At 50.3% G+C, this 14,353-nt stretch overlaps 1 protein-coding gene and 1 long non-coding RNA gene across 3 annotated transcripts; one reads left to right on the forward strand and one right to left on the reverse strand.

The window, feature by feature from the left end:
- Positions 1–417: 417 nt before the first annotated feature.
- EOMES (eomesodermin) lies at positions 418–6,959 on the reverse strand. 2 transcript variants are annotated; one of them, XM_067753547.1, is made up of 6 exons: positions 5,673–6,959; positions 4,529–4,683; positions 3,765–3,886; positions 3,190–3,348; positions 3,037–3,098; positions 418–2,224 (listed from the first exon to the last, which is right to left on the reverse strand). In XM_067753547.1, the coding sequence occupies exons 1-6, from the start codon at positions 6,545–6,547 to the stop codon at positions 1,543–1,545; spliced, it is 2,055 nt and encodes a 684-aa protein (XP_067609648.1). In that variant the 5' UTR covers positions 6,548–6,959; the 3' UTR covers positions 418–1,542. The 2 variants fall into 2 exon arrangements, with proteins under 2 accessions (XP_067609648.1, XP_067609647.1); XM_067753546.1 differs by having other exon boundaries at positions 418–2,281.
- Positions 5,293–10,540, forward strand: LOC137232178 (uncharacterized). Its single transcript, XR_010946893.1, has 2 exons — positions 5,293–5,743; positions 10,467–10,540. It is a non-coding gene; the product is annotated as an uncharacterized lncRNA (long non-coding RNA).
- The last annotated feature ends 3,813 nt before the right edge of the window (positions 10,541–14,353 follow it).

Consider the following 14,353-nt stretch of genomic DNA (forward strand, 5'->3'; position numbering starts at 1 on the left):
AACTCGTGGGCGCCCAGAGGGCCGCGAGGGTGCCCAGGGAGCCCATGTGGATCCGGGGATGGGAGACCCCAAGGAGGTCCAGGAGAGGCCCGGACGCCAAGGGCTGGGGGTGGAGGTTTCCTAGGCCCGTATCAAGCCTGCTGTGGGCAATCTTGCATCTCAGCAGCAACCCTCCTCCCCCCTCCCCAGCTCCAATCCCCATTGTCCAGACTTCCCAGTGCGGTGAGGAAATAACCCCATTCATCTACAAGGAAAAAAGATAAACAAGAGCATCCCCACCCCCTCAACGAAGACACTGTCCACTTAGAGATTCTAGTGGTGGGCGGGGGGAGTGGGTTGGTGGGACAGGGTTCCTGCTGGAGGAGGGTGGAGGAAGAAGCAAACTAAGATTTTTGAAACAAAGATGAAGACCCATAGTACAGAAGACAGGGCTATGCCTGTTCCCTTAATGAACCACATTTATTAAAAATGACTATGACTGTACATAAAAATCCAAGGTCTCTAGAAAGCCTATAGGAGCTGGGGCGTCAGGTTTCTGTTTCCTCACATTACCAAGTTGGGAAGTGGGGGTGGCGGAGGAAGAGGATGACATGGGGGTTTTCCTTAGCACATTTCAAGTTAGTACAGTAGCTGAATACATTCTTAACTAAGAAGTAAACAGAATATTCCCATATGTTGTGGGGATGACGAAACTTCCCCTGCTCCTGCAGCTGTGGTCCGGTGAATTGCAAATTCTTTAAAAAGCCAAAGCACCAATTTTACATAATCTCGTATACCTACATAGACTATTTGTACAGTATTTTCCACATTATTCTACAGTGTATCTAAGCACACAACTGTACACTTTAAAATTCTCCGTTTTTGTTTGTTTTCTGGTGCCCCCCTCCCTTGCTGTCTCCTAAGTCCTACAAGCCACCCAGGCACACAGCAGAGGCCTAGTACATGAGGCGATCCTGGACTAGGGCAAACATGGCTTGCTTCAAAAGCCTGGGAAGAATCAAAGTCAGGTCAAACCAGCACCTTCACAAAGTTCTTGCCTCCCAGGCCTAAGATCTTTTGTCCCTAGCAGAAAGTTAACAGCAAAAGTCCCTTGTTGAAGGTTAAGTCCCACCCTTCTATTCCAGAAGCAAAACATCTTACCACTCTGGGCTTCTATTTGCCTACAGATTTACAAATAAAAATGAGAACCAAAGCTTTCAACACCTTTGATGGCACTAGGCACTCAATCTTCACAGCCCAGTTCTTTGAATGTCTAGTGTCTCCAATAAATAAATCCATAACTTTGAATCACCTTCAAATTTAAAAACACTTGAAAGTCCTCCATTAATTTTATTAAAAAAGAAAAAAATGCTAGGCTTGTTTCAGTTACCTGAAGCAATCAAAAAGCTTTGGCACCTTCTTTTAGAGAATTGCACAAAACGGGATGCATCAGGGTGGAAGGCAAACGTCTTTTTGGCAACCTAGACAAAGAAGACAACAAAAAAACACCACCAAGTCCATCGGCAAAAAGTTAGCTCATTTTGACGAGGTTAAAATAACTCTTTAGGGAGTCGTGTAAAAAGCATAATACCCCCCCATGCCTTTTGAGGCGTCTTTACTGTACTCTTCAGCATTGATATCCTCGCACTTTATGGAGGGAGAATTTTCATTGCTAGAGGAGCTAGGAGACAGCCGCCTTCGCTTACAAGCACTGGTGTACACCCCTGAATCATTGGAGTCAAGAGACTTGATGGACGGGGGTGTCTCTATCCAAGAAGAGCTAATTTCTTCTTTGACTTTCTCCTTGGAGAGCTGATCTTCAGAGAACACAGGGGGGCTTGTTCTGGAGGTCCATGGGAGTCCAGCTGCCATCTTCCTTTGATAAGAACCTCTACCTCCCCACCCTGCCATTGCAGGGAAGGTGGGGTCGGGGTAATACCCCAGGGCATGGGATGTCTGGAGGGGCAAGGATTTAATACCATATGGGAGCAAGGTGCTGGAAGTATATTCAGACTCATAGGAACCGATGTCTAGTTTGTTGGTCCCAGGTTGCTGGACAGGTGTGACAAGCCATCGCTGGGGAGGGTTGGCCACCTCTTCGCTCTGTTGGGGTGAAAGGAGGCCGTTGGTCTGTGGCACGGTTCTCTCGCCATTATAATATCGGGCTTGAGGTAAAGTGTTGACAAAGGGCTCCGGGAAGAAGGACTGAATGCCGTACCGACCTCCAGGGACAATCTGATGGGATCTAGGAGAATCCGTGGGAGATGGAGTTAACCTGTCATTTTCGGAAGCGGTGTACATGCTACAATATAAAGAGAAACACTTAAAAAAAAACCCCTAATGTTGTCCCCAAACAATCTACCTCCCAGAAATGAAGAAGGCTCTAGAGCAGGAGTGCTGATCTGTTGAGTGGAGGGGTGGAGATAGTAGGGATGCACTTGCCCATTTTAGCTGGACTTCGCTCATTGCGGCCAAATTTCCCACCCCGAAAGAAAAAGCTTCCTCCCAGGCATTAAGCATTTAAACTGTAGAAAATCCATCTTTGCAAGTCCTAGAACTTGGAATAACTTGGAGCAACTCTCCCTTCAGTGGTAGGGAAGGAATGCTGGCCATGGTGGGTAGAAATCCCAGATTTAAAAGGCATCTGTGGGGCCTTGCTGTTTGATGTTGTGAAAATGACATCCTCTTAGTGTCAGGTTTTTCTTATGTAAAAAAATGAGAGGGAATAATAATCCCTGCTCCTGAGAGAATAAAAAAACTGGGATCAAATGGAAAGGAAGGCATATAAATGCAGATTATGAAAATTTCAGATCTCCACTCAAATGTTAAAAAAAAAACTCCTCATTTTTAATCCCTTAACATTTCTTTAGAAATGAACAAAACCCTTCTGTGAAAATTCTAAAGCAAGATTAGTCAAGGCCAAAAATATGCAAAAATAAAAATAGGCAAAAATCCCAACCGTGAAAGCTCTTCCTAGAATATGGTCTCAAGAAAGTGTCTGATTCGATATGTCTTGTTCAAAGATGACCAGGCGAGGAAAAATAAAGGTGCACTTACGAGTCATAGTTGTCCCTGAAGCCTTTTGCAAAGGGGTTGTGATCAATCTTTAGTTGAGTTATCTAGACAAGGGAGAAAAAAACAGTCATTGAGTGTTTTCTGTCTCACGCTGGACTGAGCTTCAGGGATTCTTGGGGACCATGGGGCACTCACATCGGTGTTTTGGTAGGCAGTCACTGCAATGAACTGCGTTTCTGAGAAGATGAAGGTCTGAGTCTTGGAGGGCTCGTTCAAGTCCTCCACGCCATCTTCTGTGACTTCAACGATGTGCAGTCGTGGTTGGTACTTGTGTAAAGACTGTAAGACTATCATCTGCAAATGGTACAGAGAAAAGAGCTGCCAAATCGAAAAAGTAAAGTCGATTTTGACAAATTCTGTATTTTGGAATGCCACTCCTGCTTGCTCCCCAGCAACAGCTAACTTTCTATTGCCATTTTTGAAACTTAAAACATAGCTGGGTATGTGTGTTTAAATAAACACTCTTGCCTCTTGGTTTCCTAAGTCGCCAAAAGTTTTCAGTATTTCTGCTCCTAACAGTTAACTCACTGTTACTGAAATCCAGTAGGAAAGATAATAAATAAATAAAAATGAGAAAGGTCAAAAAAAAAAAAGACCAGAAAGAGGCAAGCAACAGGTACCTGCAAATATTACAAATACAATGAAGAGTATGGAAACTCATTAGAAAAGAGATTCACAGCCAGAAGACACCACCTCCTTTGTCACCCTACCTGGGTGTTGTTGTTATTTGCGCCTTTGTTATTGGTGAGTTTTAATTTCCCAAAGGAAATCTCCTGTCTCATCCAGTGGGAACCAGTATTAGGAGACTCTGGGTGAACATACATTTTGTTGCCTAAGAGAAAGTGAAACAAAACACAAAGCCCAAGCATAAAGGGCTGTTTGCAAATGGAGGTAGGGGAGGGGTATTTACTACCTATGGGCAAGATTTAAGAGCTAGATTTAGAACATGTCTCCCATCATTAGCAGTTTAAGAAGGCCAGTGGAGACCAACTAGACTCTACTGATTCCCCTCCCAGGGCCCCTGTGCTTTCAGCCTTCCTTGGACAAGGTAAAAATGGAACCAGTAGGCGATGCCTCTTGAAGGTTAACCTGGGGGCTTCTGAAGCTAGACAGGCAAGATCTGATGGAACGTGGTTGGATTTTTATGGTGAACTCAACCTTGGGGAGGCCTCTTCTCAAGTGAAGATTAGAATGCCAGATGCCCTTGCCACCTGGAGAGTTTACAGCAATTCCTTTCTCAAAGGTAGGGATGTGGAGGGAAGAGCTAGAGTAGGGTCATGGTTAAAATTCTATATACTAGTAGGAAAGAAGTCTGACTTAGCAATTCTCTCCCTTAATCAAACAATCAACACAAAGAAACTCCTAACACTTCCAGGCCCCGGATGTGGAGGGAGGGATGTGAGATTTAAATGTGTGGTGTCTTGAGTCGGGGGCTCCCTCCGATCCACCCTGCCCAGGCCCTTTCTCTCCTCACCCTGCATGTTATTGTCGGCTTTTCCGCAGGTCACCCATTTGCCCCCCTGGAAGCGCCAGTGGTTGGGGTCCGCCAGCACCACTTCTACGAACACGTTGTAGTGGGCGGTGGGATTGAGTCCGTTTATGTTGAAACTCAAGAAAGGAAACATGCGTCTGTGCAAGGGAATAGAACCAGGAGATTTAAATCAGAACGCCCGGGCACAGGCCCACGCTTAGACGACATTTAGAAGTCTACAGACGAACAGAATACCGGTAGAAAAGTGGCCCTCACTACGTAAAATATTCTTGAGTTGGCAACTCTCGGAACATCTCTTTTCTGAAATAATTTGCCCCAATCCCCGCCCTTCTGCACCACTCACTCAAGTTCTTGACCCTTTCAGATGCTCATTTATTTTCTTCCACGATGTTTAAAAATCATTATTTTTTATATGTACAAGTGCCAGAGAACATTAAATTGTTCTCGTAAAAAAAAAATTAGTTCTACTGGTAAGGCTAAAAGTCCCCTTGGGACGTCCCTCTCCCAGCACCCACCCCTCACTTTCCCCAGAAGTAACCACTGCCCGCAGTGGGATGTGTATCCGAACTTTCTCAGGCCTGGGACCCCAGCCCCGTCTGACTCCAGGGTCCGGCCTAACCTACTACCCGGACCAGCCCCCGTTGCCGGCGCTCTGGTCCTCGCGCTCGTCCCCCGGATGCGCCCCGCGGAGACCCTGGCGCCTAAAACTGCGGGAGCCCATGTCCTGTGCTCAGAGAGGGTAGCCACCCCTGGAGCCTTCCCGCATCCGCGGCTCCTCGCCCGCCTTCAGGGACCGGCGTACCGCCGGCCGGGCGTACCTAGGACATCCAGCTTTGTGGACAAGCCCCAGTTTCCATTTCTGTCTCCTCCTCGTCAGTCCAGGTGAGGGTGACGAGAAGGAAGGGGGGAAGCAGCCGTAGCCTTAGCGCCCTGCACAAACCGCCGGTGCGCGGACGGGAGGGACGTCGGACTGGAGATGCGGAGTCCCCACTGGCTGCGCACGGAAACTCACTCTCCCAGCCAAGAGCGGAGCGGGCGGGCGGCGGTCCCCCATTCCCGGCCACCCTCAGGACCACACAGGTCCTCTCTGCCCCCGCGCTTCGGGGCCCCTCCGCGCTGCGCTCACCTGCCCTGCTTCGTAATGATCATCTCGGTTTGGTGGCGGTGGAATTTGAGCCACAGAGGCCGGTTGCACAGGTAGACGTGGGCGCGGAAGCCGGAGCCGGGAACCCCCAGGCCCCCCAGTCCTCCGCAGGAACCCGCGGCTGCTGCCCCGGAGTACGGCCCGTAGAGCGGAGCCCCCTGGCCGTACTGATAGGCGCCCGGGCCGCCTCCCCCGCCGCTGCCTCCCGCGCCGCCGCTCGCGCCTGCTCCCGGGCCGAACTGCGCCCTGCCGGGTGGGCACACGGCCGCGGGGAAGCCGCCGGGGGGCAGCATGGAGCCGTAGGGGTAGCGCGCCCCGTTGGGAGCCGGGTACACAGATCCGTGGGGCGCCCCGGCAGCCGCCTGGTACGGGAACAGCGAGCAGGGCGCGGCCAGCTCGGAGCCCTGAGGCCCGGGGGACTGGAGGCAGTAGCGCTCCGAGCTCAGGCTGTCCATGGAGTAGCGCGCGCTGGCGGCGGCGGCCGCGGCTGCGGCAGCGGCGGCGGCGGCTAAGGGCAGCTCCTCCTCCCCGCAGGGGGAGCCCTTGCGGCCGTCCGGGGGCCCCGGCTTGGCCACGGCCGCGGTGCCGGCAAAGGCGTCCCCGGCGTCGGCGTCACTGAGCATGGCCGCGGGGGCCCCCGCACCGGCGGTTGCGGGCTCCCCGCTCCCTGCCTCACACGAGAGGCTGCCCGAGAACTTCTTGGGCGCTTTGTCTATGTCCAGCCTCTGAGGCGAGGGGGCCGCTCCCGGGAGGTGGCCGGCGCTCCCGCCGCCACCGCCTCGCGCCCCCTCCAGCGGGTAGAAGTGCGCGCCAGGCAGGTTCACCGAGCTCACCAAGAGCTGCTCCCCTAACTGCATGCTTTGCAGAGCGCAGACGGCAGCTGGCTGCTTCCTCTCCGGCCGCGGCCTGATTATAAAGGCAGGATGAGGGAGCCAGCGCCCTCTTCCGAGGGGAAGGTAACTTCCCCTTCCTCCTTTGCCGGGTTACCCACCTGGCGACACGCGGACCGCTAAGGCGCGCACTCGCGCGTCCCGAACCCAGCGCCCTTTCCACAAGGAAAGGGCACTGAATTTGAAGGCAAGAGGCGAAAACTGACCGAGAAGCCCTCTCCTTTTCCTTCCGCGTCTCTTTTGCCTCTCTGCACCTCCACCCTCCTCCCCCGCACACACGGGAAGAAGAGGTCTTAGCTCTCTCTCCCCATCCACCCACCAGCGCTACTAGCCTTTCTGCCTTTCTCGACTGAAAAACTATCGGTCAAGTTGACCACTTGGAAAGTTGCAGGCTGTCATTGGCTGCTTTATATATGTGAGGCCAGGGAGGGGCTTCGCGGCCCCACAGCCTCGGGACCCTCCTATTGGCTGGTGGAGGTGACAGTAATTCAATTAGGCATTTACTAATTGGATCGAGTAGCCTGCGACTTTCTTTTCCTTTAGCTTGATTTTATTTCTTTTTCTTTCTTTCTTTTTCTTTTCTTTCTTTCTTTTTTTTTTTTTTTGAGACTCAGTCCTGCTGTGAGAATCAATCCTGGTGTCTGTATTTCGCTGGAATTTAGTGGAACAGGGTTTGAGGTCTCCGTAGCAGGGTCATCACAACGCTCTGAGCCGGGGGATGCGAGGGCGGGAGCAGGTTCTAGAGGCCGGAGGCAGAAATGTTCTGCAAGCTGACAGCCTGCAGGGAGGCACCGGTCTCTGAGGGTGGGGATCTGGGACGACCTGGAGAGAGGCCCAAGGAAGTCTCTTCCCTCGTCGGGGGCTGTAACTTCAGGCACACTTTCTTCCCGATTGGAGAGGACTCTCTGGCCTTCGACAAGCAGGAACCACTTTTTGTTCGGCCCCACCCTTTTACTCAGTGGGAAGTGTTTGTGGAGAGGAACCCGGCGTTGGGCTTCTGGGATTCCAGGGGTGGCGAGAGCACACTGCAGTCCTTGAGGACAGAAGCCGTCAGCTTATGAATCAGAAGCCCCGGTGGGGTGGGATACTGGGAACACTCTCATCCCCATGCCATCACGCCTGCTTTCAGGAGGCAATCACTTTTACTCCCCACAATTTAAAATCCACGCTCAGTTTCCCTGAATCTCGGATCCCACACCCTCCCATCTTCAGTTGGGCCTGACACCGAGAAACAAAGCAGCCTCGCGGTTAAGATTCCCTGTGCCTCTCCTCTGCAGCGCAACACAGAAGGTGGAATAATTAGTGAAATAATCAGTTTGATATGGAATTAAGCCCTTTTGCCGCAGCTGCCTGTTTCTCCACTGCGTTTTTGCAGACAGCAGAGCAAGATGATGCCGTCCTATTGTATTGTTTATTAATACCTGCACGTTTCGTTGCGGGTAAGAAGCCTGAACATTTGCTGTTAATAAGCAATTACAGACGCGGCTTGTAATCGCTCCGGGAGCGCGTTTTCCGGCTGAGAGGTCGGGACCCTGCTTCCCCAAACCGAACGCGATCACACGGGAAACTCTTCACCCGCAACACGAGGCGGTCGCGGGATTCGTTGAGCGCGCACACGCCGGTGCAGAACGGCTCGAAGCTTTCCAACCTAGGTTCAAACCACAGCAGCATCGATACTGGCACGTCTGAGTTAGAGTGAAGCGGCTCTTAATGCACTCGGACGCGGTTACCAGGTCTTCGCGGTAGTGGAAACAGGGAGCGCGCGAAGGTTTTCAGGGTCAAGGCCCAGCCAGGCGGGGGAGAGAGCAAGTTAGGGGAGTGGCCCGGGTGGGGTCCTCGCAGGTCCAGGCACAGCAGCCCAGGAGCAGATTCCTGGAACGCTGGCACGGAGCGCGCTCAGCCTAGCACTTCTCCCGTGTCGTCCCACCAGTTTAGTTCGGGTTCGGCTTGGCTCTCTGCTCTGATCACCCCACCGTCCACTCCCACCTCGTCGGCTTTAGATTTCTTTTGACTCAGGAAAGTCTTGGAGAATTGCATTTCTCAAGTACTCTGTGCTTTTCAAGACTTCAAGATATTCAACGTGGAGGTTCTGTGAGCAGGACTCACAAGATCAAGAGCAAGGAAAGAAAGGGCAGCTTGGCGGGGGAGCCCGGGCTAGGGGATCTTGTTACCACTCAGGGCTCTTCCACATTAGCCTTGACCTGAGCTGCAGGATGTTTGAGGAAAAAGTAGGAAGGAGATCAGATCTCACGTTTTTGGAGACAGATTGGCTGGGGTTAGATCGCAGTTTTGCGCCTGACCTCAGCGAGACAGCGGGCCTCGGTGTCCCGAATTGCTTTCGAGGAGGCCAGGGAAGCTCTGCGCGTGGCAAAGCGCCACTGCAGGCAACAGGCATCGCTCCGACCCACTCTGGCGCAAATAACGCGAGCCAGCTGTCCCCTGCGCCACATCAGAAAGGCTTGATTTTATTCCAGCCACAGAGCAAGCTCTTGAAAACGCGTTTGTTCATTTGAGTGCTACCTAATTATGAAATATATACAAGGTATGTGTAATTAGGATTAGTGTTGATTCTTGAGGCGGGAAATTGCAGTTTATATCTCCCCACCTCCCCAATATAGCTATCCTTTTGCCCAAAGTTGAACACATTTTACAGGTGGAGAAACAAAGAGAAGTTCAAAGAGAATAAAAATTCGGGCTCTACAAAACCGCTCTGGGGCCCGGATATTTGGAACATGGAAAATATACCCATAATTTATATTACATTTATAGATATATATTACAAATTACTTTTGAACATAATGAAAAGCACTGTTTCAACTAACGATGATTTTTTTCTGACTGCGTAGAGATAAAGAAATCTCCTTTAATGGTTCTTCTGTATTAATTACATTATTATTACATATGGAATATATTAGTCTAAATGCCTGGAGAGTTATAGGTGAACAAATCTGTGACTGATTTCCTACTTGAAATGGGCTTTCCTTTTGCTGGCTCAGTTTTACTGATAACCAGGGAAAGAGGCATAAAAATTATTTTTGCACGTCCTAGTCGCACTTTAAAATGTAATCACTCTTTTCCAGAAACAGGAACAGAAAAGAAAGCTAAAGCAGTGGCTTCAGTGAACAAGTCAGGCAGCACCCTCCTTAGACTGGGTGGGCAAATAGCACAGCCTTGCAGCCTGTTTCCTGTTTGATTTCAATTACACCTCAAGCTTCATGAAATCCAAATGAAACATTTATTGAAAGGTGCCTGGTTTTATGTGGCTCAACTGACAGTGTATGGGAATACATTGAACAAAAACATCAACACTAGGGAGGAAACGTGGAGAACGCTTGGAACCCCAGACCCAAGTGCTGGCTGGATTAACTCAAATCTTGCACCATTCAGCCTGAGACTGGAGGGAGCAGGACCCTTTGAAAGCTACAAGGAAGCCAAGGTTACGCCTGTGTGTGAGCCTTAAAGGTCTTATGCTGTATTGTCTTGAGCAATAATACCAGCTTCATTCTACTGTCTTAAACTGATAACACAAATTTATTGCCAACCTGGCCAGAGCACCTCTTCACCCCTTTCTCCCCATTAAAGGTAACCAATATCAGTGCATTCAGCTTTTAAAGGCAAAACTGAGAAGCATTTGGCTGTAAGACGGTATTACATAACAGATACATACAAATGTATGAATAAATTACAGGGGTGAGTTATAAATGAGTGCAGTGAGAAATGGTTTACTTCCCCTCCCTGCCACAACCAAGGGGGCCCATATAAATGTCCCAATAAATTCTATTATTTTCACCCCCACAAAAAATGTGTTATCAAAACACTGTCAGTGTTATTCAAACACTTTGTAAATTCTGAGCAGATTTGCTGCCGGTTCTCCTTTTAACCCTAGGAAAACATTCCAACGTTAACCGGTCACCAGCGCTTCGCCTGGACTCTGGGCAAACGTCAATGGGATTTTTGTGGTGAGTTGGTCCTTTTACTATTTATCTATGGCCTTTTCTTTGTTGATGTTACATTTTATTTCGCCATCGCGGGTTCACTCTTTGGCCCTTTGTTCTCTGATGGCCAGATTCCCACCTCCACTAGGCTTTCTGAAGGGGGAGGGGGCTTCCATCACGGTAAGGTTGTTCATGTTCAGATTTTTTTTTTTAAGAAAATGTCCTGTGAGATAATATTTTTAAAGAAAGTGTCCATTGGCCAGGACAAGTAGTGTTGATTGTGCTGAGAACAGCAAGATAGTCCCACCAACAGTTTCACTTTTTATAAGAATTTGAAATCACCGTGACCCTGAAATAGACTGATCACTTGCTTTAAAAGAAATCCACACATGTGTCCACAAATGAGTGAGGCAAAGGGTTATATTAAACCCACTGTATTTTTCAAACAAAACGACCAATTTAAACTATTATCTTCAGCTATCAATCTATGTATTTTGATTGCTAAGTGCAGGTGTAGTTCACTGTTAAAATATGAGGAGGTGGGGGTTGGGGAATGAAAGTTAATTAAACATACCAAAAGTTGCTTATTACAAAAAATATGTTATCTTAAACATTGGATCAAGAATCTTCTTTGTGTAAGTATTTTTTAAACTGCAAATGAATTCCTGGATTTAACTGCTGTTCTATCATCATCATCATCATATTTATGGAAGTTACAGATCCACATAAATAACAAGAAAGGCTACATGAGGCAAAATAAAGTGAAATACTCTCAAAAATAAAGTAGGGGAATGTTTGGCTAATCATTGCTACACTAAAATATGAGTTATATAGGGCTTTCCCTGTCTTGCTTACTTTCGTACCTCGAAAGGCCTGACTCTTAGTAGGTGCTCATCTCTTAATTGAAAGAAAGGGGTTACTAAATCTTCAGACTAGAACAGACAAAATAGCCCAAGGACAGTGTCAGGGCTCAGGCTTTATAACCATGGAGATGAAAGTGAAAGGTTTTTTTTTCTAAAAGAAAAAGAAAACACAGATCTTCCTAAACTAATGGACCCGGCATTTTCACCTTTTTTAGATTCTTAAAAGATCTTTTAAATCTTTTTCTTTAGACCTTTCTTAATCCAGAGCTCTTACATTATTACAAGGCTTTCTGTATGCATGTTAATGTGGACATTCTTCCACAGGAAAACAGAAAAGTGAATGCCAGAATTGCAGGACAGCTGTTGATGGGAACAACCACCATGTAGCCACTGAGAAATATTATCCTGAAATCACTTGCACATCACTAACAGGGTCAGCAGAATCAATGGAAATTAATGTTTCAACAGAAGGCACCTCTATGATGCAGGTGTGGCAGGATGTCTACACAATAGGTGGGCAGAATCAAATCCTGTTGACCAGAGCTTCAGGTGACATGGGCAGCTGGAATCTCCCATCCAGGCCCGAGGTGAGAAAGGGGGAGAGGGGAAGTCTGGGTTGGGGAGTTCTCAGAAGAACGTGTTAAGCCCTTAAGATAACCAAGGAAGGAGAGTGAGAGGGAAGGAGGAGGGAAGGAAGGTCGACAGGAAACAGAAACCAAAGAGATCATTCCTTAAACCTGTCTTTTCAGATCCCTAAGAGAAAAGCCGAAAGTTGTATGCAGAATCATCTTCGTTTGTGGCTGCACCTTTTTCACTAGCTTGGTGGGTCTCAGCAAGTTCCTAAACGTGTCTGTCCCCAATTTCCACATGTCGTGACCACATACAGAATGGAAAGCAGTTAACACAGCACCCAGCACACAGGAAAGTCTGCAGTCTTTCCTATCACTCCAATCACAATTATGCTGAGCTCACTTTTTTGCCCTGGACACTGGACTAAATGAGGGCTCAGGAACCTTAGTCTTTCTCCTCCAGAAATTCCCAGTCTGATGGGGGAGTAGGCCAGGAGCAAACCGGTCAAGGGCAAAGTGAACAAGAGGTAGAAAGCGGGAGTGAATCAGAACCTGAGAGGAGAGTCCCCACTCGTTCTAGCAGCTCCTCTCAGTTTCCCCAAAAGCGGGGGAAGCCCAGCGAGGCCCGGGAGCGCTGCCGGGGAGGCGCACTTCAAAAGGAGGTGGCGGGCGCCCGACCCCGGTGCGTCTTCCGCCCGCCCCGGGCCCCCATTAGCATCTGTTTTTCCCAGGCTTCCCGCCCGCCCGACCCCCGCCGGGATTTTGCCGTTCCGGCTGATTACTAGCCAGAGAAAGAAAATAGGGTATTTAGCTCAGGTTTTGTTCTCCACCTACTTGGTTAAACGCCCGAGGAGGAAGGAGTTAAGTTAATAGTCGGAAGCTGCCCGCGGGGCACCCCGAACTGGGAGTCCCCGAAAAGGACGCCGTCTTCGACCTCAAGTTGAGAGGACAGGGCTGGGCAAGATCAACCGAGCGGGGCGGCATGGAGGAGGCTCCCAAGCCCAGGTCGACCTGGGAGACTTAACTGCTCGGCATGTCCGGGGTGGGGGGGGGGGCCCTTGGAAGCGCAGATTCTGAGGATTCACAGGAAAGGAGTCTCTAGGGGGAGCAGAGAGCAGCTGGGATCATTTCTCCACCCAGTTGGGGCTGACTTTTCAAGCATAGAGTTGGTCCTCGAATCCACAGCCAAAGGAGGAAAACAATGAAAGAAGCAGTGGCTGACTGTAGGCCAGACTCTCTGCTTTACCCGTACGACCTTTTAAACTTAGCACCCTAGAATGTTATCATCCCATTTTACAGGAGAGTAAAGTGATGCTTGGAGAGGTGAAGGCCCTTGTCTAAAGGCACAGAGCTAAAAATGGTAGCCCGGGAATTTGAATCCAGGAGGTCTGAGCTGCAGGACTCCCAGTGGAGGGGTTAAGTACGTGTGAATGGGGCTGGGTGCGGGGTTTCTTTGAGGGGGAAGGCTCCGAGGTGGATGTTAGAATGCAGACCCCGCGTGACTTCGGAGGAAGCGAGTGGACGGCGTTCGGTGCCCATCTGTGGCCGCTGGACCTTAAGAATGAATCTCTTTGGAGGAAGCTGGGCCCCATAGCTCCAGCCTAAATCCCAATCCTGGGTTCGAGTCGGTCCTTCTTGCTTGGGGTAACCATAGCAGGGGTGCACCGCTCTCTGCAAGCTAGGGCTGGGTCAAGCCCTGGGCACACAATAATACCCCATGTAAACCCGCACTACCACCTCACAGACGTAGGTACTTTTATCATCCCCATTTTACAGATAAGAAAACCGAGGCTGGGAGAGGCAAATTAAACTTGCCTGAGGGTGTGCAACTTGTGAACAGCAGGTCCGGGCATACCGGGAAGCTGGGGAGATCGCCTCTTTCCCTGGAACTCTGAAACCTTGAATAGAAAACTGGGGTCTCCCGGCCTCGAGCTTTTATCGAGGGGCAATGGGCTGAAGGGGAGGCGCGGAAGCAACGGCCAGTTCTCGACCCCCTGCCCGCCCATTTCCTCTTCTCTTCGCATCCCCAGCTGCTCGGGCCGCTGGTCCCACCTGGGCCCGGGCTGGGATTTGGGGGACGTCGGGGCCCTTCTCGTCTCCCCGGCAGACGCTCGAAGCCTCTGAATCCCGCCCGGGTCGGGAAGAGAGACTGCCCGGTGGGTCAGGCCCTCCGCTGCGAGCGGGGCTTCTGCGGCCGCCCGAACCCCGCGACGCGCAGCTCGGGGACGCGCGGCGCCCGCGGAGCAGCCAACTCCGCCTCCAGGGAGTCTCCAAGGGCTCCGCGCTCCCGATGAACGCCAGCATCACCGTGCACGGTCGCCCCCACCCACGGCCCGGCAGGCGTCCTGAGCAAAAAATGTCGATTCCAGGCAGAGGTTGGAACCCAGACGTCTGCTCCTGGGACAG

Source organism: Pseudorca crassidens, chromosome 10 (assembly GCF_039906515.1).
Source record: "Pseudorca crassidens isolate mPseCra1 chromosome 10, mPseCra1.hap1, whole genome shotgun sequence".
NCBI lineage: Eukaryota > Metazoa > Chordata > Mammalia > Artiodactyla > Delphinidae > Pseudorca > Pseudorca crassidens.